General features: G+C 35.8%; 1 protein-coding gene across 9 annotated transcripts in view; it reads left to right on the top strand.

Annotated features, from left to right (window-relative positions):
* CEP162 (centrosomal protein 162) overlaps positions 1 to 23,689 on the top strand; it is a 91,388-nt gene extending 67,699 nt beyond the window's left edge. For 8 of the 9 annotated variants that reach the window (XM_025444449.3, XM_025444452.3, XM_049092327.1 and 5 more), the window contains 6 exons: positions 1,309 to 1,521; positions 3,115 to 3,767; positions 7,468 to 7,609; positions 9,778 to 9,876; positions 15,170 to 15,304; positions 22,150 to 23,689. In XM_025444449.3, coding sequence (XP_025300234.3) covers positions 1,309 to 1,521; positions 3,115 to 3,767; positions 7,468 to 7,609; positions 9,778 to 9,876; positions 15,170 to 15,304; positions 22,150 to 22,359 — 1,452 coding nt within the window. In that variant the 3' untranslated portion in view covers positions 22,360 to 23,689. The remainder of the gene's footprint in view (positions 1 to 1,308; positions 1,522 to 3,114; positions 3,768 to 7,467; positions 7,610 to 9,777; positions 9,877 to 15,169; positions 15,305 to 22,149) is intronic. The other variant, XM_035698130.2, reaches the window with a different exon arrangement.
* The last annotated feature ends 1,019 nt before the right edge of the window (positions 23,690 to 24,708 follow it).

Here is a 24,708-nt window from a genome sequence, read left to right as displayed (position 1 = left end):
TGCAGATAAAATTATAAATATTTGTATCTAGATGTATTTTGATTTATGATACATATATGAATGTGCAAGCAGTTTCCATGAATGGAAATATTTGCTGTTAACTGCAGATGATGAGATCCTTAAATACTTAACATGAACAATATTCAATCTATAAATAGGATTTTGAGCACCAGCAACCCATCTTGCCTTAGGAAAGGTAGTTTTTGAGACCAGATCATAATAAAAGCCAACATTAGCAAGGCCTCATTGTATGCTGGTCATTCTGCTGCTAAGCACTTTACCAAGATAAATGTCCTTTGATCCTCACCTAGATGTATCCATGCAATGAAATTGGCATTGTTGTCATTCCCACTTTACCACTGAGGCAAAAGAGATTTAGATTGAAGAGTTGACATAGGTCATAAAGCTGGTGGCACAGTCTCAACTCCAAACATACTCCAACCACTGGACTAGACTGCCTCTCAGATGTTTTTTTTTTTTTTTTTTTTTGCTATTTTATTTTATTATGCTCAGAGGGTAGAAAACTGCTCAACAAAGAATTTAGTGTTTTAATATGTTTTTCTGAGATATCTTAACTATAATACCTTTAACAAAAACAGGTATACACACATGCACATACATAATACGAAGCTCTAATTTCTGTGGGCCCTGGCACAGTTCTTTCTTACAGAAAGACCATAAAATATGTTGTTTAACGGACAAAATGAAAAGTAGTCTTTTGTAAAGACTTCATTAAATATTATCTAATCTTCCTTGCTTTTTAGTTGAAAGAAGTAACTTCAAAATAGATCAAACTTCATTTGGAAGGGGACATTTCTAGGAGGGATGAGCTAGGATGGAGATTGTTACAAGTAGGGGCAAGTGATTAGGAAGCCATGTGTTTACCACAAAAATTCTGTGTATTCATATGCATACAGGTCATTTTTCAGTCAGATAGCATAAACATGATTATCCAAAGGACTCTGTGGGGAAAAAAAAGGAAAGAACATTATCCTCAGAAAGATTGGTTATTACTAGTACAATAGAAAATCCAAAGATCTATTGCAAATAAACGTAAGAGGATTTCTGTAAATTAACCAGTACTAAACTAGACATTACACTATAGGGTTTTAAGATCAGATAACCTAGGGATATAAAATTTGAAGTTAATCTGTGTTTTTGTGCATTTGATTCAGTCTTAAGATGTGATAAAAACATCTCTTTGAAATCTAGGCATGAATTGATAGAGCCTAATCTAAATTTATGCTTAAAACTACTTAATTTTAATATGTTTATGACCTTACATATATGCAAAAATATTTTTAAAAGGTTAAGGAAATGGAAGGAATTCTAAAGAGAAGATACCCCAATTCTTTACCTGCTCTAATACTGGCTGCATCAGCAGCTGGTGATACAGTGAATAGAAATACAGTGGACTTTATGGAAAAAAGGATAAAAAAACTAGAGGCTGATTTGGAGGGCAGAGATGAAGAAGCAAAGAAAAGCCTTCGTACCATGGAGCAACAGTTCCAGAAAATGAAGGTAAGTCCCAGCTCGGCATGGACATGGGTCTCAGACCTCAGGGTGTCAGTACCATGGGGGCTGGGCACTTCTCAGGTCTCATTTTAACAAATCACTAAACGTCTTAGCCCATAAAATCGAATGCCAACAGATGCCAAAGAAACCTGTCTTTTTTGTTCTCCTTCAGCAACTTCTTTTTGTCAGGCATGGAAAATCAAGCACAGGGCCTCTCTCAGTGATAATAGAATTAGTGGAAATTAAGTCATGAAAAGGCAGAGCAAAACACCTCTGATGTATATTCAATAAAATTGTTTTTTAAATACCATGGTTGAAAATCCTTTTTTGAAGTTTCCTTAGACAAGGGAAAAAGGGAATAGCATGTCTTGGGAGGTACAGCAGGAGGCAGAGCAATATCTGTTGAAAATGCCTTGCTTTGTGAGTTTTCTGATCCTTCATGAGGAATGAATTAGAAAATGCAAGCACTAGGATGACCAAATATGAAAGATGTGATATTTCACTTACTTTTAATATTTTGTTGAACACAGTTTCTGCAGTAATTCATGCGAGATGCTTTCACAGACATTTTAGGTCATTCCTTATCATCTGTCTAGTCACTGGTGAGAGGCACTAGGGTGCCTCATTTCCGTTTCACATATTCATAGGCCCATTATCACAGTTATCATAGGACATTGAAACTTGCCATGTTGCTGACCAGGCTGTGAACTGTTTGAAGGCATAAACTGCACTTCTTTAGAGTCTGGCATAGTGCCTGGCACACAGCAGTATCTCAATAAATATTCATTGAATGAATGAATAAACATCATAGTGCCTTCTATCATAGAGTAACCTATTTAGGTTATTTTTTTGTAATAAAGCTCCATGGGATCCCTGGGTGGCGCAGCGGTTTAGCGCCTGCCTTTGGCCCAGGGCGCGATCCTGGAGACCTGGGATCGAATCCCACGTCGGGCTCCCGGTGCATGGAGCCCGCTTCTCCCTCTGCCTATGTCTCTGTCTCTCTCTCTCTCTCACTGTGTGCCTATCATAAATAAATGAAATAAAAAGAGCTCTATCAACTGATATATTTAAAAAAAATAATAAAGCTCCAGTGTAACAAATCCAAGCTGCTTTACTCCTTGTGAGATTCCTAAATTAATATTCGAAAGTTGAAAATGCACTATTAAAGATTTCAGTATCCCCAATTGCTTTCCCTATTTATCCTGCAGGAGTATAGTTTGTCAGTTTGCATAAAGAAGGGTACACAATAATAGGTTCGATTGTGATACTTAAAATATGTTTTGGAGTGTACAGAAATGTGTTATTTAATGTTTAGGAAGCAACACATTCATTATGAAATTATATAATATCCTGAGAATATATAATGAACATATATATTTTAAGAATATATATATTTATTATATATATGCATAATTTAAGCCCTTTAAAGATTGGGACTTCAGAACATTTGACTGACTCCTCGAACTCAGAGTTGGAAGCATCAGAAAATGGAATGAATGCCTTAATGAAGGACTAGGCAGGCCCTAGCAAGATGCAGGGCTGCAGAAGCTAATGACATATTTAGCAGTGGTTTTGACATCACATCATTCTTTTCTTCAGATTCAGTATGAACAGAGACTGGAAGAGCAGGAGCAGCTACTTGCCTGCAAATTAAAGGAAGCACCCCAGAACCACCCTGATAACTCCTCTAGGGTTGAAGCACTAGAGAAGGAGCTCAGCGACATCAAGGAAGCCCATCAAATCACTGTAAGAAACCTTGAGGCTGAAATAAACATTCTTAAACATCAAAATGCTGAATTGGAATGCAAGAAAAATGATAAAGATGATAAAGATTTCCAGTCTATAGAATTCCAGGTAGAACAGGCTCATGCTAAAGCTAAACTGGTGAGACTCAATGAGGAGCTGGCTGCAAAGGGAAGAGAAATACAAGATCTTACGAAAACTGTGGAGAGGCTTCAAAAGGAGAGAAGGGTGATGCTGTCTAATCAGAACTCTAAGGGTAGAGAAGAAGTGACTGCAAAAAGAGTGAAGAAAGATGGTTTGCTTTCAGGTAAAGGAAGTGCTCACTCATTCCCTGGAACCCTGGATGGCAAACTTTACCAACCACATACCTTTACTGATTGCCATGTTTCAGAGGTTTTACAAGAAAACTGCAGATTAAAAAATGAACTGGAGAGATTAATTGTGGAGAGAGATGAGCTGAAGATGAAATCTGAAGCAGCAGTGAACCAATTTGAAAATTCCATGAAAAGGTAAAATGTGAATTTGTAAATATATGGAGACATAAAAGATAAAAACATCAAAATTATAAGGTGTATTTCCTTTGGATAACTAGTTTTCCTTGAACTGAATTCATCACCAAATTTTGAGAAATCATATTACATCGCTCAGCATAGATCTCTTCCAGAGTAGGATCCTCTACTTGTCTGAAGCCCAGGCTCTGGTAAACCTGAATCTCTATGTCAGCCCAAATCATGTCCTTAGGCTTACTAATCCTGTCTTTCCACATTTATCAGATAGTGTTAATAAGTTGACCCATTGGAAATAAATATCATCATTGATAACTGCCATAGGCAGATAGCAGAAAATAGCTATTACTAAAACTAGTTGAACAGGGGCACCTGGTGACTCAGATTCAAATCAAGCATCTGACTTGATTTTGGCTCAGATCATGATTTCAGGGTCATGAGATCAAGCCCCATGTCCGCACTGAGCATGTAGCCTGTTTAAGAAAGATTCTCTCTCTCGGGTGCCTGGGTGGCTCATTCAGTTGGGCGTCCAACTCTTGGTCTCGGCTCAGGTCATAATCTCATGTGTCATGGGATTCGGCCCCACAGTAGGGAATCTGCTTGAGTTCCTCTCCCTCTGTGCCTCTCCCCTCCCCCCTGCTCATGTGTGCTCTCTCTATAAAATAAATGTCTTTCTTTTTTTTTTTTTTGTAAGATTTTATTTATTTATTCAAGAGAGACAGAGACAGAGACACAGGCAGAGGGAGAAGCAGCCTCCATGCAGGGAGCCTGATGTGGGATTGGATCCCGGGTCTCTAGGATCATGCCCTGGGCAGAAGGCGGCACTAAACCGCTGAACCACCCGGGCTACCCATAAATGTCTTTCAAGGGAAAAAAACTAATTGACATTCTAAGAGAAAAAGATCCTCTTTTCCAAAATAACTCTTCAAATTAATCTAGTGCTCACATCTATTCATGCCTCAAAGAATTTTTTTGCCTATCCCTTTCCTTCTCAGAATCACCAGGTACTATCTACTCTTTCCTCTGAGCCTTCTAACATTCTCAGACCTTTTTCACTGTCCTCAAACCCAGTCTTTGTCCTCTTTCTGTCAGTACCAGTTTTCCACAAGTAGCTTCTTATTTGCACCTCGCTTCCTCTTAACTGGGGCTCTCATCCTCACTTTTTAAAATCTCATTTCTAAGTAGTGACCTTTCTTGGTCCAGTGGTAGTTTCTCCATTCTCATTTTCCTTGACATTGTTGACCTTCCTGAAATAAGGGTTTCCTCCCACAGCTTCCATGACTGACACCTCTGACTAACACTCCTCTTCCATTCCTTTTAACTAACAATGACTCCTCTTTATCTTCTTTCCTCAAAAATCAGACTTCTGCCAGGGTTCATTTTCGGCTCTTTGTTCTCTGTTCTTTCTCTATTGCTCAATTCATCCATTCTTAAGGCTTCTATGAACCATGACTCCAATTTAGTTTTCAAGGCTTATTTTATTCCCTGGCTCAGATGTTAAATCTGCCATTTTCTGGGTCGTTCCTCTCAGAATCAGTAGTATCTCAAATGTTATTCCATTTATACCTATAAACTGCCCCCCCCTCACAACTTTACTGTCTCTATGACCATATTTTTTTGGTCTCCAAATCCAACTTTACCTCCTTTATTTCTTGGGTTCACAGTTAATGGGGTGCTTCCTTATAAATAATGTCTCCTTTTGCTTTCTGCCTTACCTGGTTTAGTAGAGTTTCCCCACCCTAATCTCCCAGATTTTAGTTTCTGTCTCCTTCAAAATTTTGCTTAAAAATCATTAATATTCTTTAAATATTTCTGTCTCTGAGTTACTCTGCCTTCCACTGACTCCCTGCTTCCTGAGGTATCAAGACTAAATTACTCTATATGGCTTCCCAAGTGCCATCACCATTACAAGACCTCTCTGTGGGCCTGACTTGCTGAATGTCTGCTGACTTTTGCTCATCCATGTTCAAGTACTAGGTCTTCCACAAAATATTTCCTGGAGCCTTCCAGGAAATTTCCTGCTCCCAACATGTAGCTCCTCTATAACTTACGTACCCAGGTACCATTATTAAGTACCAAGAAAGCACTAGTCAGACAGTGCCTCATAACTCCTTGAGAGCTGATGTAATAATAATTCTTTTGCAACCTGGCTAGCATAGGAGCAGAATGAGCATAGCAAGCATCTAGACAAATGCTTATTGATTGATTGGCAGCTATGTCTGATTGAGTCATCCTGGCAACCCTAATGATTCTAAATTGAAATTTCTTGAGTCCTAAATGTAATACTAGAAATGAAGCTGTTTGGGAAGAATCACATTCTTTTCTGGAAATAATTTAAAACTGAAATTTTTCCTATAAATTTTTCTATACATAATCTGTAATTTTTTAGCATTGTTAATCTGTTTTCCCAAATAGCTCTGGGCCTGAGAAGTGAAAAGTCACCTTTCCTAATCCCATATTTAGGCTGTTTTGGGTTTTTTGTTTTTTACTTTAGTTCAGTTATGTCATAAGTGCTTTAGATTTTTATACTTTTCCAAGGATGCTAATTATATAATTTCTGTGAAGAAATATTCATATAGTCAAATAAGCAACTGATAAATTTGTTTATAGTTTGAGAATTGCCATTTAACATGTATCAACAGTGATTTACTCCGTTTGCTTTGAGTAAAAGTCAATCTTTAATAACTTTTCCAGTAAGAGAGAATATGTTTATTTGTAAGAAATGTATCAAGTCTTTATCAGAACTTTGTCACTTATTAAACTGCCTCTGAATGTAGAAATTTTGTCACAGAGACAAATCAGTAATCTCTCACACTTAACAGTCCAAACAAATTACGTGCAGATTACACTGGGTCCTAAAGAATTACCGTAAAGATTATTTTATTTTTATGACATGTCAGCTAGCCTTGGAGGTCATATGCATGGACCAAGAACTGGTGAATGTTGCCTAAAGACAGAGCATTGGAGATTCTCCTTTTTTTTTTTTTTTTAAGATTTTATTTATTTGAAGCAAGAGATTGAGAGAGAGAGAAAGAGCACGGGCAGGGTAAAGAGCAGAGACAGAAGCAAATTCCCCGCCTGATGGGGGCTCGATCTTGGAACTCCAGGACCATGACCTGAACTGAAGGCAGACGCTTAGCTGACTGAGCCATCCAGGCACCCAGCATTGGAGATTCTAAAAGGAATTGTGATTATTAAAATAAGAATCTGAAAAAAAAAAATAAGAATCTGGGGAAATACCTGAGTTTATCTTAAGAGGTAAAATGTGAGGCCCTTGCTTTAAATCCGGGTAGACCATTTAGAACCTTTGATTCTCTCAAAAAGTAACCTCCAAAAAAAAAGAAAAAAAAAAAGAAAGAAAGAAAGTAACCTCCAGGCTGGGGGTCAAGTGGGAGGCCCAGACTTTGAGCTCCTACTCTGCTGGGTTTGAACCGCAGCTCTGCTGTTTACTAATCTGAACTCTAAGGACATCACTCCTTCCTAAACTCTGATTTGCCCTTATAAAATTCAGTGAATAATAGCTCCTGGCATGCTTGTAAGATCTCATAGGTGATAATGTATAAAGCACCTGACAGAGTGCAGTAAGAATTGATGCTCTCTCTGCCTTTGTTACTTTGATTTCCAGCTTCTTACATTACTTTTGTGCTAACTCTGAATTAAAGAGCTGTTTTTAATGTGTTATTTTCTTTGATTTGCCCTACAGGGTCAAGGAAGATACTGCAGCACACATCACATCTCTCAAAGCATCTCATCAGAGGGAAGTAGAGAAGCTCCTTTGCCAAAATGCAGTAGAAAATTCTTCTTCCAGAGTAGCTGAACTAAATCGTAAAATAGCAACTCAAGAGGTAGATGACTTTAACAAACTTTCTTTGGCTTTAAAATTAATTTTCTCAGGACTGTTAACAGAGTACTAGAAATACTATAACTTCACTTTAATTTAGAAATTTAGAAACACTTCAGTTTTTGATAGGAATGAGAAATTACTGACTTGAGTATTTTTTTTTTTATAGGCGAGGATGCTATTACCATGTGTTTAACTATTCTGCTTTAAAATTATTCTCTCTAAATAAACGGTTTCACCATTTTGTCCCTACATTCCTCAAATTGTTCTTCTCCTAAGGCAGTCGTAAGTGATGGTGGAATCACATTATGTGATTGAAACCTGAGTATTTGAACTTGAATGTTGAACCATCTCCCTCTCCCCAAGTCCCAGCTGACTAGCAATTATCCTAGTTGTTCTTCTTGCCCAGTTACGTTTCATTCATTAAATAATGATTCAGGGTCTATAGACAATCAGGCCCTGGGGATAAAATAATGAACAGAGAGATGTATGCAACTATAGCCATTATGAAGCGTAGTCTTCTTAGAAATATGACTGAGTATGCTGAAAGCACATCAACATTTCTTCAAAAAAGTGTATCTTCCTTCTTGGTTAGTATATACATCTACATGGAATATTTATGAATATCAACTAATGCGGCCCATCTTCTGTGGTGATAGCAAATAGAAAAAACAGCATTAAGATAGAATTTGTATCTGTATCCACTCCCAAAAGAAAAAGAAAGCAAATATGGCAAAAATGTTAGCAGTTGATAAATCAAATTGAAGAATACATAAATGTTCATTGTGCTCTTTTCTCTAGATTTTAATTTTAAAAAACAAGCTGAGGGGGCAGAAACCAAGAAGTATTTATCTTGCCACCACCTCTCCCATCAATAATTATTTATTTAAATTGGCCATTATTTAATGGCCTCTTGATTAAAAACTAACCACTCAGGGGCACCTAGATGGCTCAGTTGGTTAAGTGTCCAACTCTTGATCTCAGCTCAGGTCTTACTCTCGTGTCCTGAGTTTGGGCATCACATTATTTTGGCCCCAGCCCAGCATCGAGCCCTCTTAAACTTCCCCATTGAGCGATTTGGGGGTTTTTTTGGCTTTGGGTTTTTTTTGTTGTTGTTGTTTTTGTTTTTGTTTTTTTTAGTATTGGCCAGATAATGGTTATTATGAAATTATTGTAAATTATTTCAGGTATAAAGTGTTACTATGGTTTTGTGAGAAGATGCCCTTATAAGGAGATGCATGCTGAAGTATTTGGGGTATTTAAGGGTAAAGTATGAGTTCTGTGATTTAAATTCAGGTAGCTCAGGAACAAAAAAATTTGCCTATTTTAATATATCAGTGAGAAAGATTTAGTGTGCTTTTCAAAAGTAATCCTGGTACAGCAGTTGATAACTTTTCTGGCTTTTTCCCCCCCATAGGAGTAGGGTGTCATGGGCAGTATAAACATTATATCAAGTTATTACATAGTTGTGAGAGGTGAGAAAAGTAGTACATAGTTGTGAGAGGTGAGAAAAGTAGTGTCCTCCTTGTGCCATAGTGCCATAAATGTTACTTTCCCAGTGTTCTAAATGTAATATTGTAAATTATGAGTTAAATGGAAGTCAGTGTAGTCTGATGGGAGAAACAATAAAAATAAAGCATTAGAGATAAGAGCTACACATTTTTCCTAAGTTTTCAGTTGCTTGATGATGAAGTATTGATGTCTTTCAGTTTGCCAAAAATGTGTGATATTTATTTCATACTTATTGATAGGCTTATGCTGTCTTTGTCAGCTCTTTAATAAAAACTATTATCCTACTTAATCACAAAATAATAAAGACATATTAGCTACTTTCTTCAAAATACTCAGACTTTATAATAAAGGTTTATTTTAAAAGGTGCTTTTCAGGCCTTCAGGAGAAAAGTACTAGAGATAAAGAAGCCACTAGTTATATAGCCATTAATTTGTAATATGTATGATGCTGTATGTATTCAATGAACTTAATTAATCCAATGAACTTAATTCCTGTGGCAATTTATTTCTATGTTAAACTTTGGTAATTTTAAAATATTAGGAATTTTTCTTTTTGCAAACAAAAGTCATTAGTTGGTTTTCTCATATTTTTCAAGTAATGTTTAAGGAAGAGCTCTCTTGACTCAGCGAAGTCTCTTGACTTCTAACATAATTTCCTAGGTACTTCTAAAACATTTCCAAAATCAAGTTGATGAACTACAGGGTAAACAGGAGTCTCTTGTAGTTTCTCAAGTTCGAGAAGAAATCCTACAGAAAGAGGTAAGAAATAAAAATATTGAACATAAGCTTTTCTTAGCCATTTCAATCATATTCTTATTTTTATGTAAATATTTTAACAAATTTACGAGTAGAAAGAACCTGAAAATATCTATCACATGTCAAACAAATATTAATAATTTGTTTATTTTAAGTCTGCTTTCCCCAGGTGGAACTCTCAGATATTAAGTTTCTTATATATTTGATGTTGAAGAAACAGATCTTTCTGGAAACTCACCATTTTTTATTACTCTAAGATCCTTTTGATTCTAGAAAGTGTAAAAAAAAAAACCCTGTACATTCTGTTCTTTGAAGCATACACACCATTTTTTATTATTCAAGAATTTATTAAATCGTACAAGCAGAACATACAATTAATTGCATTACAAAAAAGATTAATGTAAAAACACTCCACAATTATGTAATTATCAATTTAAAAAGTCTTGTTTCAATAATTGAAGGGCTTATAGTGCAGCATATTTGCATTCTTTTCAATGGTTAAGATCACATAAACTTTGTTCTATAAGTTGTAAGTTAACAGAACTTCACAGACCTGAAGTAAAATTTGGGGGAGAAGCAATAAAAGGAAATATGTTCTGATAAAGGTCAGTTTTAGTCAAGTTACAGTGTTCTTAGGTTAAGAATAGCTAAACTGTTTTCAAATTAGAAAAGCTGCAACACATGATTTTCAAGCCTGTTTACTGGAAAATTGAGTAAAACTCCATTTTTTGAATAAAATAATTGCCATCTGCCTTTTAATGTACAGTACATTTATAACAGTTGTTTTAAGAGGGTTTATTTATTCCCACTACTGATAACCTGAGAGCCCTCAAAAGGATTTTCTCTCAGGTTGGTGGGAATAGTTCATTTTCCCAGCCCTGTGGGAGCTCCTGGAATTGTTCAGGCTGCCATTTCCACTGGCTTTGAAACCGCCTCTGGGCAGGCTGCATGTTCCCCCTACCCTCAGAAATCGCAGTCCTACAGTGCTGTTAGCTACAGTTTGGAAACAGTTGTTTCAGATGTCATCTGGTTTTTCTGTTTAAGAAAGGAGGGTAAATCCCTGTCCCTTTCTGACCACAAGAAAAAGCATAATACATATTTTTTAAGAGTAGCAAATCCTGGGTTGTTTTTTTTTTTTTTTTTTTTTTGACTGCTTGTTGTTATTCAGTCTCTATAGAAAAAAAAGTGATTTAAAATCTTCATTTCTGAAGAACAGTTTTGATAGTTTAGAATTCTTGGCTGATGGCATATTCAAAATATTGAAAAATCTATCTTTTTCTCTGCTGTTTTGAAATGTTTTGGTCAAGAAATCCTCCAGTGATCTTAAGGACATACATTCCTTTGAATGTAATTTCTTTTCTCTTGCTGCTTTCAAAATTCCTTGTTTTGACTTTTGACCATTATAATGTGTCTTGGTATAGCATTATTCTGGCTCAACTTATTTGGGATGCCCTGGGCCTCATGGATCTTTGTTTCCATCTTTCTCAAGTTGAGGAAGTTTCAGCCATTATTGCTTTAAATATATTCTGTCCTCTTCTCTTATTATGAAATTACCCCAATGCAGATATTGTTTGTTTTGATTGTGTCTCATAAGTCTTGTAGGCTTTTTCATTCTTTTTTTGTTCTTCTGTTTAATTTTAAAGGACCAGTCTTCTGAATCACTGGTTTTCTTCTGCATAGTTGAGTCTGCTATTGACACTCTCTGTATAGTCCTTGTATTTTTCAGCTCTGAGATTTCTGTTTTAGGAGTTTGTGGAGTTTTTTATGGTTTTTATGTCTATGTTTTCTTAATTTTGTTTAGAGAACTACAAGAACACAGACAAGTTATCAGAGAGGATTATTCTGAATTCTTTGGTCATAGATTTCATAGATATCTGTTTCTTAGTTTTCTTTGGTGATGTCATGTTTACCAGATTGTTCTCATCCTTGATTCCTTTGAATGGTATTGATATATTTGACTAAATGGTCTCCTCTTCCAGACTTTATAGGTTCACTTTGGTAGGAACAGCTTTCACCAGTCAGTTCAGTTTGGGTTTCTGGATGTGTCTAGTGGTGATGTCCTTGGGCAGGTGGCGCTTGCTCTTAGGGTCTGTTTATGGCCAAGGCTACTGCCCAATGTCTGAGGTCAGGGGTAAAGTAGGTACCACTGGTTGAATATAGTTGAATAAAAATTTTGGCTTGGTTCCCTGCTCTCTAAGCAAGGCTCTAGGATAGCACTCCAAGTTCCCTGGCTGAATATACCATTGCATTTCAGTCTAATCAACTTTAACTGCCAGACTCTGCTCTAGTGTTGCTGGGCTACCCAGCTTTTCAGGTGTTCTACTTGGGCTTTCTAGTCAGGCGGCATTGCAGTATTCACTCAGCAGTAGGCCAAAGTATGACTTAGCTTTTCTGCCTGAGTGGGTGCAGTCGCAGCTTCGGGGCTGGCAGATCTTCTTGTTTGAGGACCTCAGTCACACAGATCTGACCAGATCCACTGAGTTCCCTGGTCAGATTTCACCACAAACTTGGATCTATAGATGACCAAAGCTGCTAGTTGGGATCACTCCTTGGGCACTACAAGTATGAACTCAGTCTGCCAAGACCTAAGTGCCAGTTGTTACAAGCCCTTCCCCACATGTCCATCATAATCAAATTCCAAGGCATCAGTCCCCTCAGGGTGAGGCCCTTGGGCCTCCCAAAAAGTGACCCACAACACTGGGGGAGCTGGATGCCAACCTAGGCTTTCTTTTCCCATGGAGAAATGGTAGTAGGTTCAGGGGGAGCCCTCTCCATGTTGTGCTGCGTGGGCCTGAGGGAGAGGCAATGCAGCCTTCAGGTGGCCATTCCTCTTAGCCTTCTGATGTCATCTGTCTTGGTCTCTGTGATGCAGGGGGTTGCTTCAGCCTCACCCTCATAAGATTCTCTCAGTTGTATCTAATCCATAAATAGTTCTTAAGGAAAAACAGCCTCAAGAACTACTTATGTCACCACCTTGGTGACATCACTCTTCCTGTCTGTATATATCTCCATAATAGTCAAAATAAATGATAACCATCAATATTTAGTATGTACTAAACATCATTTTAAGTATGAACTAAGCACTGACAAGTGCTCTGTGTGGTTTTCACCATAGCCCAAAAGGGCAGGTACTATTGTCCCCATTTTAGATGAAGAAACTGATGCTAAGAAAAATGAAGTAACTTGTCAGAGGTTCTCAAGCAACATGTAAAAAGTACCAGCATTAGAACCCAAAACCTCACTCTAGGTTCCAGGCTCTTAATTACTATTTTACCAGTGCCCTATTTTTGGACATTCAGGTAGTTACCAGTTTTTTTAATAGCATTCAAAAAGCAGGAATAATTTTTGATCATGCACTTTTGCTTATGTATCCACTTACTTCCATAGGATAAATTCACTAAAATACAAGGATTTAAAAATATATACATTCACTTCAAGTGTACTCTTAAAGGTACTTTTAAGTAGGCATAGATGAAGGGAAATTTTTCCTACTTTTTGTCTAAGTACACATTTCTGAATTTACATAATTTATAAACTAATGTTTAATCATTGGTGAGTTCATTAATTAATGAATAATTATTAAACATTTATCTCTGCTATGCACATATGTACTAGGAATACTGAGAACAAAATAGACAAATCCCTGGCCTTATGGAGCTTACATTTTATTTGGGGAATCAGAAATGTAAACAAGTGTAAGGCTCAAACTGAGGCAATATCTGTAAAGTACTTAGTATAGCAGCTAGCACATGATCATTTATGACTCTACTACTTGTCCTTTAAGACTTTATTCAACCACAGCTGCGTCAGGATAAGAATCTACAACTTAACTCCACTTCCAGTTAGGTATTACCTACTTATCACCTACTTGGTTATCTCTCCATTACAACATATCGTATTAGAATTCTCATTCACCTGACTACTTCTTGACTAAACCAGAATTTCCCAGCTGTTATACCAGGAATGGATTATTCGTGGATCATAAGATAGCGATGACTGAAAAGGTTGTCTTACTACAAACTCAAAATCATTTTTCAGTCATTGAAAAGTTTATAGAAGTTGAAGTGCCTCTTACAACTTTCTTAGTTCAGCAATCATTAGTTTTTGTTTTATAATTTTTAGCAATCATTGTTTTTGATGGATAAGATTTTATGCCTAGTACTCATCACTACAGCATGTTCTATAGAGCCTCTCTCCTTGACCTTTCTGCAAGGCATCCCAATTAAAGTCTGCAAATTTCTTTGGTCACTGATGATATCATCAGGGATATCCCATATTTAAATACTTAGATTTACTTATATTTGCACGTGATTTAATTTGCTTGTATTTTCACATTTTTAAAACTAACTTAGGAAGAAGAGTATGTTTTGTTTTTGAGTTTTGTTTTTTGGATTTATTGTAGTATTATCAGTGTTCTTGCTAGGTACTGTTTCCATGGGAAACATGATTGAATTTGTTAATTTTAGCCATTTTCACTTGCTTGTTAATTATTGTCTTTTGATACTAACAATTAGCAAATTATAATTCTAGGTTATAAAAAAATGCATTTGTTTTACCAAGCCCAATTTAAAGATTGCTTAGATTCCCCTCTATTTTACATACTGACACTATGAAAATATTATCATCTTCTCTGTGGACCGTAGTATGAAAAAAGAGGTACTACACTAGACCATAACCTCCATGAGGATGGACTAGGTTTTTCATCTCTATATCTTCAGGACCTAAGACAACAGCCAGCACAGAAAGATTTCAATATATTGCCTTTTTTATAAGCATAAATTTACTTATGGAATTATTATAAATTATAAAATGATAAGAGCCAGAAGAGAATTATAGGGAACTGACAAAAGGAGGATCCATATTTACTGAACTCTTTCTGTGTAGGTGCTGTACTGTGTAGGGTGCTTTAAATATATTATTCAATCCTAAGATCAATCAACCACGTTAAATACATTGACACTGTGTTAGTAAAGCTGAATATACCAATGACAGTGCTCTCCTTCATTTTGAATGCTTTAATCAGACTGGCAACATGGGAGATGGTGGTCCAATCATCTGGAACCTTTTGGAATATGAGGTCATTTCAGACCAAGGATGAGCCTTCTGTTATAAAAAATAAAAATTTTCTAGGCATAAAAAATACAAGCTATTCATTATTCTAACAACTCCAGATATCTTTCTTAAGCCTCTTGAGAGAAATTTTATACAAAGAAAATATAGTGAACATTCTTAAGACTACCTGGTAAAAAAATTTTCTTGTTACCAGTTTTTCATTTATTTTATACCTCAATTTTAGATTACAAAACTTCTAGAAGAATTAAGAGAAGCCAGAGAAAACCATACACCAGAGATGAAACATTTCATGGGCTTAGAAAAGAAAATTAAACAGATGGAAATGAGACATCAGCAAAGAGAGCAAGAACTTCAACAGGTCGAGTAACAAATTTACAGATTTGTATAGTTCTTTACTTTGAAGTACCTCCAGTTTACTATAGTATTGCTATCTCTAGCAACACTTCTTAAATTGTTTCATTGCATATTGATACTAGGAATAAAAGTATAGCTTTTAAGAACATATAAGACTTTAAACTTCAGGATGCCTGGGTGGCTCAGTTTTTGAGCATCTGCCTTTGGCTAGGGCATGATCCCGGGATTCCAGGATTGAGTCCCACATCAGGTTCCCTGTAAGGAGCCTGCTTTTCCCTCTGCCTATGTCTCTGCCTCTGTGTCTCTCTCATGAATAAGTAAATAAATAAAATCTTCAAAAAAAAAAAAAAAGACTTTATACTTCAAATACCTAAAGATCAATTTATCTTATCTCTGGAATAATAGAGAAACAACTTGTATCATGTTTTTTTTTTTTTTTTTTTTTAAGATTTCTTTTAGACAGCAAGTGTACACACAAGCAGGGGAGGGAGAGGGATGAGGGGAAAGAATCTCCTGCAGGCTCAGAGCCGAGCATGGAAACTGATGCATGGCTTGATCTCAAGACCCAGAGATCACAAACTGAGCCAAAACCTAAAGTCAGATGCTTAACCAACTGAGCTACCCAGGCACCTTTCATGTTCTTAGATGGTTGCCTGAAAAGTTAGGCATTTTACTGTGGGAATGGGTCTTTGGAAGCCATATTCCATATTCATTTCATAAATGTTTGTAAGAAGTAGAATTATATTAAAATGTAATCATTTAAAATATATGCCCAGCACTAGTAGCATCACAATTACTATACTACAAACAGGTAAAGTAATAGAAATTAAATATGGCAGAAGTAAGGGCATGACGATTTTAGGCATTAGCCTCTCTGCTGATAATTAGCTTTGCTTGAACAGTATATTGCTCTGTTTGAGCTGCCACAACAAAATATCAGAAATTGGGCTTGGAACACAAATTTTAAAAAAATTAATGTTCTCAGTTCTAGGGGCTGGAAATCTAAAATTAAATTGAGCACAACCTTCATGCACTATTGCTGGGAATGTTTTCCTTCCACTATGGAAAACTGTATGGTGGTTCCTCAAAAACTTAAAAATAGAAATATCATACAGTATAAAAGTGTCACTTCTGGTATTTACATAAACAAAATGAAAACATTCAAAAATATATATACGCCCTTATGTTTCTTGCATCATTATTTGCAATAGCCAAGATATGAAAACAATCTAGGAGTCCATCAATAGATGAGTAGCTAAAGATGTGCTATGTGTGCACATGTATTTGTGTTTGTATACACACATATACATACATACACAGTGGAATATTATTCAGCAATAAAGAATGGAATCTTCCAATTTGCTACAACATGGATAGGCCTAGAGGGTATTCTGAGTGAAGTAAGTCAGAGAAAGACAGATATTGTATGATTTCACTTACATATGGAATCTAAAAACAGACTCAAAGAGAGCATACTGCTGATTGTCAGAGGGGAAAGAGTTGGGGAAATAGGTGAAGGGGATTAAGAGATACAAACTGCCAATTACAAAATAACTAAATCATAGATATTTAAAGTATAGCAAAGGGAATATAGTCCATAATACTGTGATAACTTTGTATGGTGACATAAGGTTGGCTTGCATTTTGGAATGTAAATAACTATTAAACCACTATGTTGTATACCTGAAACTAAAAAAGTAAATAAATCAGTCTGAGCATACCACTAAGAAAACATCACATCACAAAGGAAGACCATAAGGAATAGAAGAACTACAGAACACTCAGAAAATAATTGACAGAATGCAAATACATACATACCTATCAATAATTAAATGGAAATGGACTAAATTCTCCCATCAAAAGTGATGAATGGATTAAAAAAAAACCATCTATATGCTGCCTACTGAAGACTCCCTTCAGATATAAGGAAACAGACTGAAAGTATAGGAATGGTAAAAGGTATTTCATACAAATGAGAATCAATAGAAAGCGTGGCTAGCTATATGAGACAAAAGTGGTAATAAGAAACAAAGGTCATTACATAGTGATAAAGGAGTGATCCAGTAAGAATATATAACATTAACAAATACTTATGAATGCAAGATAAATGTACTTAAATACATAAAGCAAATTCTGGCAAACCGAAAGGAAGAAATAGTAATACAATAATAGTAGGGAACTCTTTTTTTAGTTTATTTAAATTCGTTAGTTAACATACACTGTATTAGTTTCAGGTATACAGTTTAGTATTCAACACTTACACCCAGTGCTCATCAAGGAAGTAAGGAAGTTTAATACCCCACTTACATCAGAAGATCATGTGCCTAAAGACAGAAAACTTCAAGGAAACACTGGCCTGAAACAATACATTAGATAAGATGGAATTAACATAAATAGAACATTCTATCCAAAAGTAACAATACACATTTTTAAGCTCACATGGAACATTTTCCAGGTTAGATCTTATAGTAGCCATGAAACAAGTCTTAATAAATTAAGATTGAAAGGTCAGGCCAACTTCCCCAAACACAATGACCTGAAACTAATTACAAGAAAAAAAAAATGGAAAATTCACAAATGTGTGTAATGAAACCACATGCTCTTAAGCAACTAGTAGGTCAAAAAACAAGTCAGGAAATTTAAAAATATTTTGAGACAGTTGAAGATGGAAAAACAATATACCAAAACTTAGGGGATAGAGCAAAAATAGAGGGATTCATATCATTAAGTGTCTAAGAAACAAAAAGATTTCAAATAGACAACTTTATACCTCTAGGAACTAGAAAGCGAAGAGTAAATGAAGCCCAAAGTTGGCAGAAGGGAAGAAATAAAAATCAGAGCAGAAATAAATGAAATAAAGACTAAAAAGGTCAAAGAGATTAGGAGTTGGTTCTTTGTAAAGATAAAATTAACAAGCCTTTAGCTAGACTAACCCAAGAAAAGAGAAATAAAACTAAAATTAAAATGTCTTTCTCTGATTGACTTATTTCGCTTAGCATAATACCCTCTAGTATGATCTCACTTATATGTGGAATTTAAGAAGCAAAACAGGATCATAGGGAAAGCAGAGAGGGAGACAAACCATAGAGACTTTTAATCATAGGACACTGAGGGGTGCTGGAGGGGAGGGGGGGTTGAGGGATGGAGTAATTGGGTGATGGACATTAAGGAGAGCATGTGATGTAATGAGCACTGGGTATTATATGAGCCTGATGAATTCCTGACATCTGATGAAACACTTCTAATAAAACATAAAAAGCTAATTAAGTTTATCACCACTAGACCAGCCTTAAAGTAAATGCTAAAGGGAATTTGTCAAGTGGAAGAATGAAACCATTAACATCATAAAAACCTTATGAACGTTAGGTATAAAACTCAGTGGTAAATAAATTGTCAGTCAGATTCACTAATACTGTAATGGTGCTTCCTAATTCATTTACAAAACCAAACATTAAAAATAACCATAACTATGCTAATTTGTTATTGGATACACAATGTAAAAGATGTTAAAATTAACATCAATAACTTAAAGTTGGGGCTAGGATTGGAATAAAAATGTAGGGTTTAGGTATGCTATCAAAGTTATCAACTTAAATTATTAGGTTGTTACAAATATATCACATTTTATGTAAGCTTCACGGTAACCACCAAGGAAAAAGCATACTAATTACAGAAAAGATTATGATGAAGGAGTCAAAGCATACCACTACAAAAACTCATCACATCATAAAATATGACTGCAAGTTATAATAAGCAAGGAACATATGATCTACAAAACACTCAGAAAGCAACAAAATGACAATAGTAATTCCTTATCTATCAGTAATTCCTTTAAATGTAAACGGATTAAATTCTTCATTCAAACCACAGAATGGGTGAAATATAGATCCAAGCAATATACTACCTAAAAGAGACTTTAGCTCTAAAAGCAGCATAAAAAAAAATAATAATAATAAAAAAATAAAAGCAGCGTAGACTGGGTAAAGGGATAGAAAAAGGTATTTCAATCAAATGGTAACTTATAGAAATCAGGAATAGGTATAGTTATATCAGGAAAAAAATAGGTTTTAAGCTAAAAATCTCCAAAAGAGACAGAACTAATTATATAATGATAAAAGGGTCAGTCCATCAATAAGCTGTATCAGTTGTAAATATTTATGCATCCAATAACAGAGCATCTAAATATATAAGACAGTAACTAAAAGGAAAAATAAACAACAATATAATGATAGTAGGGGACTTTAATACGTCACTCCTATCAATGGGTAGATCATCCAAAGGATAAGAAAAGAGTGAGATTTAAAAAAAAAAAGAAAAAATAAAAAACAAAAAAGAAAAGAGTGAGATTTAAACAATGCTATAGATAAAATGGATCTAACAGACATACACAGTAAAGTTCCTTCAACAACAGAAAAAATATATACATTCTTCTCAGTCACACAAGAAAAATATTCCAGAATAGGTAATATGGTAGGCCACAAAAATAAGTCTTCTCAAACTCTCCCAAACTCTCCCAAAAAGTAGAAAAGGAGGGAACACTCCCAAGCTTATTTTCACAAAGCCAGCATTACCCTGTTAAGAAACCCAGATAAGGAGGCACCTGGGTAGCTTAAACAACAACCTTCAGCTCAGGTCAAGATCTCAGGGTCCTGGGATTGAGCCCTGTATCAGCAGGGAACCTGCTTCTCCCTCTCCCCTGCCTCTTCCCCCATTCATTTGTGTCCAGTTGCTTTTGCTGTCTCTCAAATAAATATAAATCTAAAAAAAAAAAAAAAAAAAACCAGATAAGGACTCTGCAAGAAAAGAAAAACCATAGGCCAACACCTGATAAATACAGATGCAAAATTTTTCAAAAAAAAATATTATCGGGGATCTCTGGGTGGCTCAGTGGTTTAGCGCCTGCCTTTGGCCCAGGGCGCGATGCTGGAGTCCCAGGATCGAGTCCCGCGTCAGGCTCCTGGCATGGAGCCTGCTTCTCCCTCCTCCTATGTCTCTGCCTCTCTCTCTCTCTATGTCTATCATAAATAATAAATAAAAGTAAATATTAAAAAATATATATATTATCAAACCAAGAGTACATTAAAAAGACCATATGCTATGATAGAGTGGGAGTCATCTCTGGCATGTAAGGATGGTTCAACATATGCAAGTGAATAAATGTGATGCATCACATTAATTGAAAAATATAAATCCTGTGATTATCTAAATAGATACAGAAAGAGCATTTGACAAAATACAGTATCTATTCATGATTAAAAAAAAATTCTCAAGTTAGATAAAGAAGGAATACCTTAGCATAATAAAGGCATGAGTTTATTTCTGGGCTCTAAATTGTTCCATTGATCTATATATGTCTGTTGTATGTTTGAAAGTTACTAAGTAAATCTTAAGTTTTCATCATAACAAAATTTTAAAACTATGAAGTGAGATATTAACTTTATTGTGGTAATCATTTCACAGTGTATACATGTATCAAGTCATGACATTGTACACCTTAAACTTACACAATGTTATATGTCAACTATAACAATATAACTGGAAAAAAATTGGTTAAATGCCAAATTTCGATAGACATCAAAAACTTTCAAAGTATGTTTAAAACTTAGAATTGAAAACTCATACAGCATTTTGTGTTCCCCGTAACTCAAATACTTGTTTATACAATATTTCCCCAATGCTTTCTATTTTAGATTATGAAGTTATTCTATAGCCAGACAGAATTATAGATAAAAATTATATCGCTGAAGTACAACAGATTTAATATTCAGAGATGAGCTATTCTTGCTTTTGTTGCCCCTAGGTAGCTGTTTTCATATGTCCAGCTTTTTGTGGTAATACTTAGGACTAATGATTCCCCTATGGTGAGGTATTTTGAAATTATAAGAACTATATTATAAGTTACTGGACAGGGTACCCTTATTTCACAGTTGAAAGAATTTTGAAACCATGAGCAAAATGGTCTAGTCTACTGGTAGTTAAGAGGGAATTCTGAGGCCAGGCTGCTGGGTTATAAACTCTGACTCTACCTCTAACCAGTTCTATATGAATCTTGGGCAAATTATTTTTTACTCATCTGTGCCCCCATTTCCCTACCGGGTAATGGGATAAATATATAGAATTCACCTCCTAGTGGGTTGGCAGGACTAAATGAGTTAACGTGTGTAAATTGACTAAATCAAGCCTGGCACATGACAGATGCTACATAGGTGTGCTTTTATCATTTCCCCTGCTATAATGTCTATTAAGGACATATGTTGTATATTGGCACTGTTTTTGATTGCATCTCAAGTGCCTTTTTTTAAAGATTTTATCCATTTGAGAGACAGTGTGAGAGCACAAGCAGAGGGAAAGGGAGAAGCAGATTGCTGGCTGAGCAGGGAGCCAGATGTTGGGGCTCCGTCTCAGGACTCTGGGATCATGACCCAAGCAAAAGACGCTTAACTGACTGAGCCACCCAGGTGCCCCTCAAGTGCTATTCTTAAGAGGAACAACATCTGGGGGAGCAGGGGCTGTGTTTGGATTCATACCATGATACTAGAAATTTCTGATGCTTTAAATGCTATATTTTTAAGTTTTGAGTAAAAGAATAAAGACAAGATTAAAGCTCCCTAACCAAAAAAAAAAAAAAAAAAAGCTCCCTAACCTCCCTATCAGAATTTGAATTCCCACTTCTTACCTTCTTCACCCACAAGCCTGTTGACAGACACAATGAAGCCCATTAGGTAAGGCTCCCCACCACCACTCCCTCCTCTCTACTGCTGTCATCATTGTCCCACTTAAGCTCTTTGAGGTTGTTAAATCTTCCCCCCACTATGAACTGTAACAGTAATGTGATTTTTTTTTTTTCAGATAATACAGCAGACACACCAAGTAGTAGAAACTGAGCAAAACAAAGAAATCGAGAAATGGAAAAGACTTGCACAGTTGAAGAATCGTGAATTGGACAAGTTCCGCACAGAATTAGACTCGATATTAGATGTTCTTCGAGAGCTGCACCGGCAGGGAGTGGTTGTGCCAGTTGCTTTTGCAGATGAAGTGAATGCACCAGAATATTACTAGAAACTGGCATTTCCTAGGAGCTCACAGAAAGGCCTGGAGATGGAGGATTGTGCCACTGTCAGAAGGCGGCTCTTGAAAACAAGTGTTCCAGTATGTTGTCCAAAAGCAAACAATACAGAAGCAACATTTCAAAATAAATTGCCCTAAAGCAGTAAGAAAAACATTATGCTGTATTTTACTGAAAATCATTCATAATCACATTTTAAGTAATTTATGGATGGGTCCCTTTGTGTCAGATCATTAAAACTAGTGAAATTAGCTGTAAAAGGTCTTGACTTACATTCTTGATGTGGAAAGAAAAAAAAAATTGCTCATACTCAGCCATTTTTAACTGTGTATTCTTAATCCTCATTGCTAGAAAAACAGCTCTGCTTTCTCATGAAAACATGGAGAAGAATGAGAGCACGGTGGTTTGGACAGTCAGATCAACAGTCACTCAAGTAGTAAAACTTCCACAGTAATTTTCAAGAATTACAACTTTGTACCAGCAAACAGTGATCTCTTGTGTTCTCTCAGATTTCCGCTTCTACTTCTGAGTGCCTCAGTTTTTACCTGTGATATAGAGTGCAAAAGATAGTTCACACATAAGGGAATTTGATTTATTCTTTGTTTTATTCTTTTATGCTCCAAGTCCTAAATTCTAGTCCTTTTTTGTAAGTCTAAGATTATAGAGTATATATTTATTTAAAAAGTAACATGTTCACTAGAAAAAATTAAAAGCATACATAAAAATAGCCAGATTGTTATTTTTCACAATGTCCATTTCCATTAGCAGATAGTATATAAAATACTGGTAAGTTAAAGCTGTAGCCACCTTGTTTTCAAGTGTTCTGGCCCTGTGCTATCGTATAGAAACGTAATATAAGGCGCATGTAATTTTCAATTTTCTTATAGCCACATTTAAAAAGATAAGAAGCAAATGAAATTAACTTGGTTCATTTATAAAAATCTAAAATGTCAGTATAAAAATTGAATTTTTACTTTTTTTTCCATACGAGTCTCCCACATCTGGTGTGTTTTACATTTACAGCACAACTCAATTTGGACTAGCCATATTCCAAGTGCTCAATTACCATATACCAATAAGTGCAATTCTGAATAATTAAAAAGTAAAATACTTGGTAAAAAGACAGGTGTACTTGATCTTGGTGAAATTATGGGTAGCAAATGTGAAATGTGGAAATTAAGTATAAGGAATGCAATTAATGTCTTAATGTTCAACGTTTTTTATGTTCTTTAAGAGAATAGAAAAAGCATTAATTAAAGGTAGCTATTTTTTTATGTGAAAGAGTTTATTTTAAGTTATAATATAAACTATTTTGGTTATTAATTGAGTGTACTTGTGTGTATTTTCTATCTGCAAACCTATTAAATTCTAGCTATTACACCCATCCCTAATGATTCTATCCATTAGCCATTCATTCTAAGCACCCAAGCACAAACCTGGTTGATTCTGAAATAAACATCAAATAAATTATTACTTACAGAAGAAAGTAATCCTATTACATCCTTACATCCTATTTTGATGAGGATTCTGTATTCACTTTGAGAATAAGCTGTGCACACAGCAGGTTTTCAATTCTATTTACAGATTAAAGATCCCTAAGTGCTATCAGAATTATTAGTTTAAAAACCTCAGGAACCATACTCCATTCCTTAGTCATTGACCTAAGGGTCTAAGATGATAACACAGAAGATATCACTTTGGCTATCTTAAAAAAAAAAAAAAAAAAAAAAAAGTCTTCCTATTCAAAAGAGTTTTTTGTTTATTTACTTATGAAAGAGAGCACTCGGGTGCACACAAGCAGGGACGAGAGGGAAAGGTAGAAGCAAACACCCTGCTGAACAAGGAGCCCAAAATAGGGCTCCATCCCGAGACCCTGAGATCATGGCCTGTGCTGAAGACAAATGCATAACTGACTGAACCACCCAGGTGCCCCTTGAATAGGAAGACTTTAAAAAGAAATAAGCTCCAGAAATTATCAGTCCCTCCTACCAATTCCATCCGCCCTCACAATGCTATAAGGTACCTGCTTCCACAGGGTGGGAACCTTACCAGGATATATGGCTTGCTGCTACCACCACAGCTTTTGTGCAGAGATTTTTTTTTTAAGATTTATTTATTTATTTATGATAGACATAGAGAGAGGCAGAGACACAGGAGGAGGGAGAAGCAGGCTCCATGCCAGGAGCCCGATGCAGGACTCAATCCCGGGACTCCAGGATCGCGCCCTGGGCCAAAGGCAGGCGCTAAACCGCTGAGCCACCCAGGGATCCCCTGTACAGAGATTTCTGATTTAATCTATTACTTTGGGCAAATAGAATTCTATAACTAGTATCAACCCATCA

This window comes from Canis lupus, chromosome 12 (genome assembly GCF_003254725.2).
Source record: "Canis lupus dingo isolate Sandy chromosome 12, ASM325472v2, whole genome shotgun sequence".
In the NCBI taxonomy this organism is placed as follows: Eukaryota; Metazoa; Chordata; class Mammalia; order Carnivora; family Canidae; genus Canis; species Canis lupus.
Note: the sequence above shows the minus strand (reverse complement) of the source record. Positions and strands in the feature narration are given on the sequence as shown.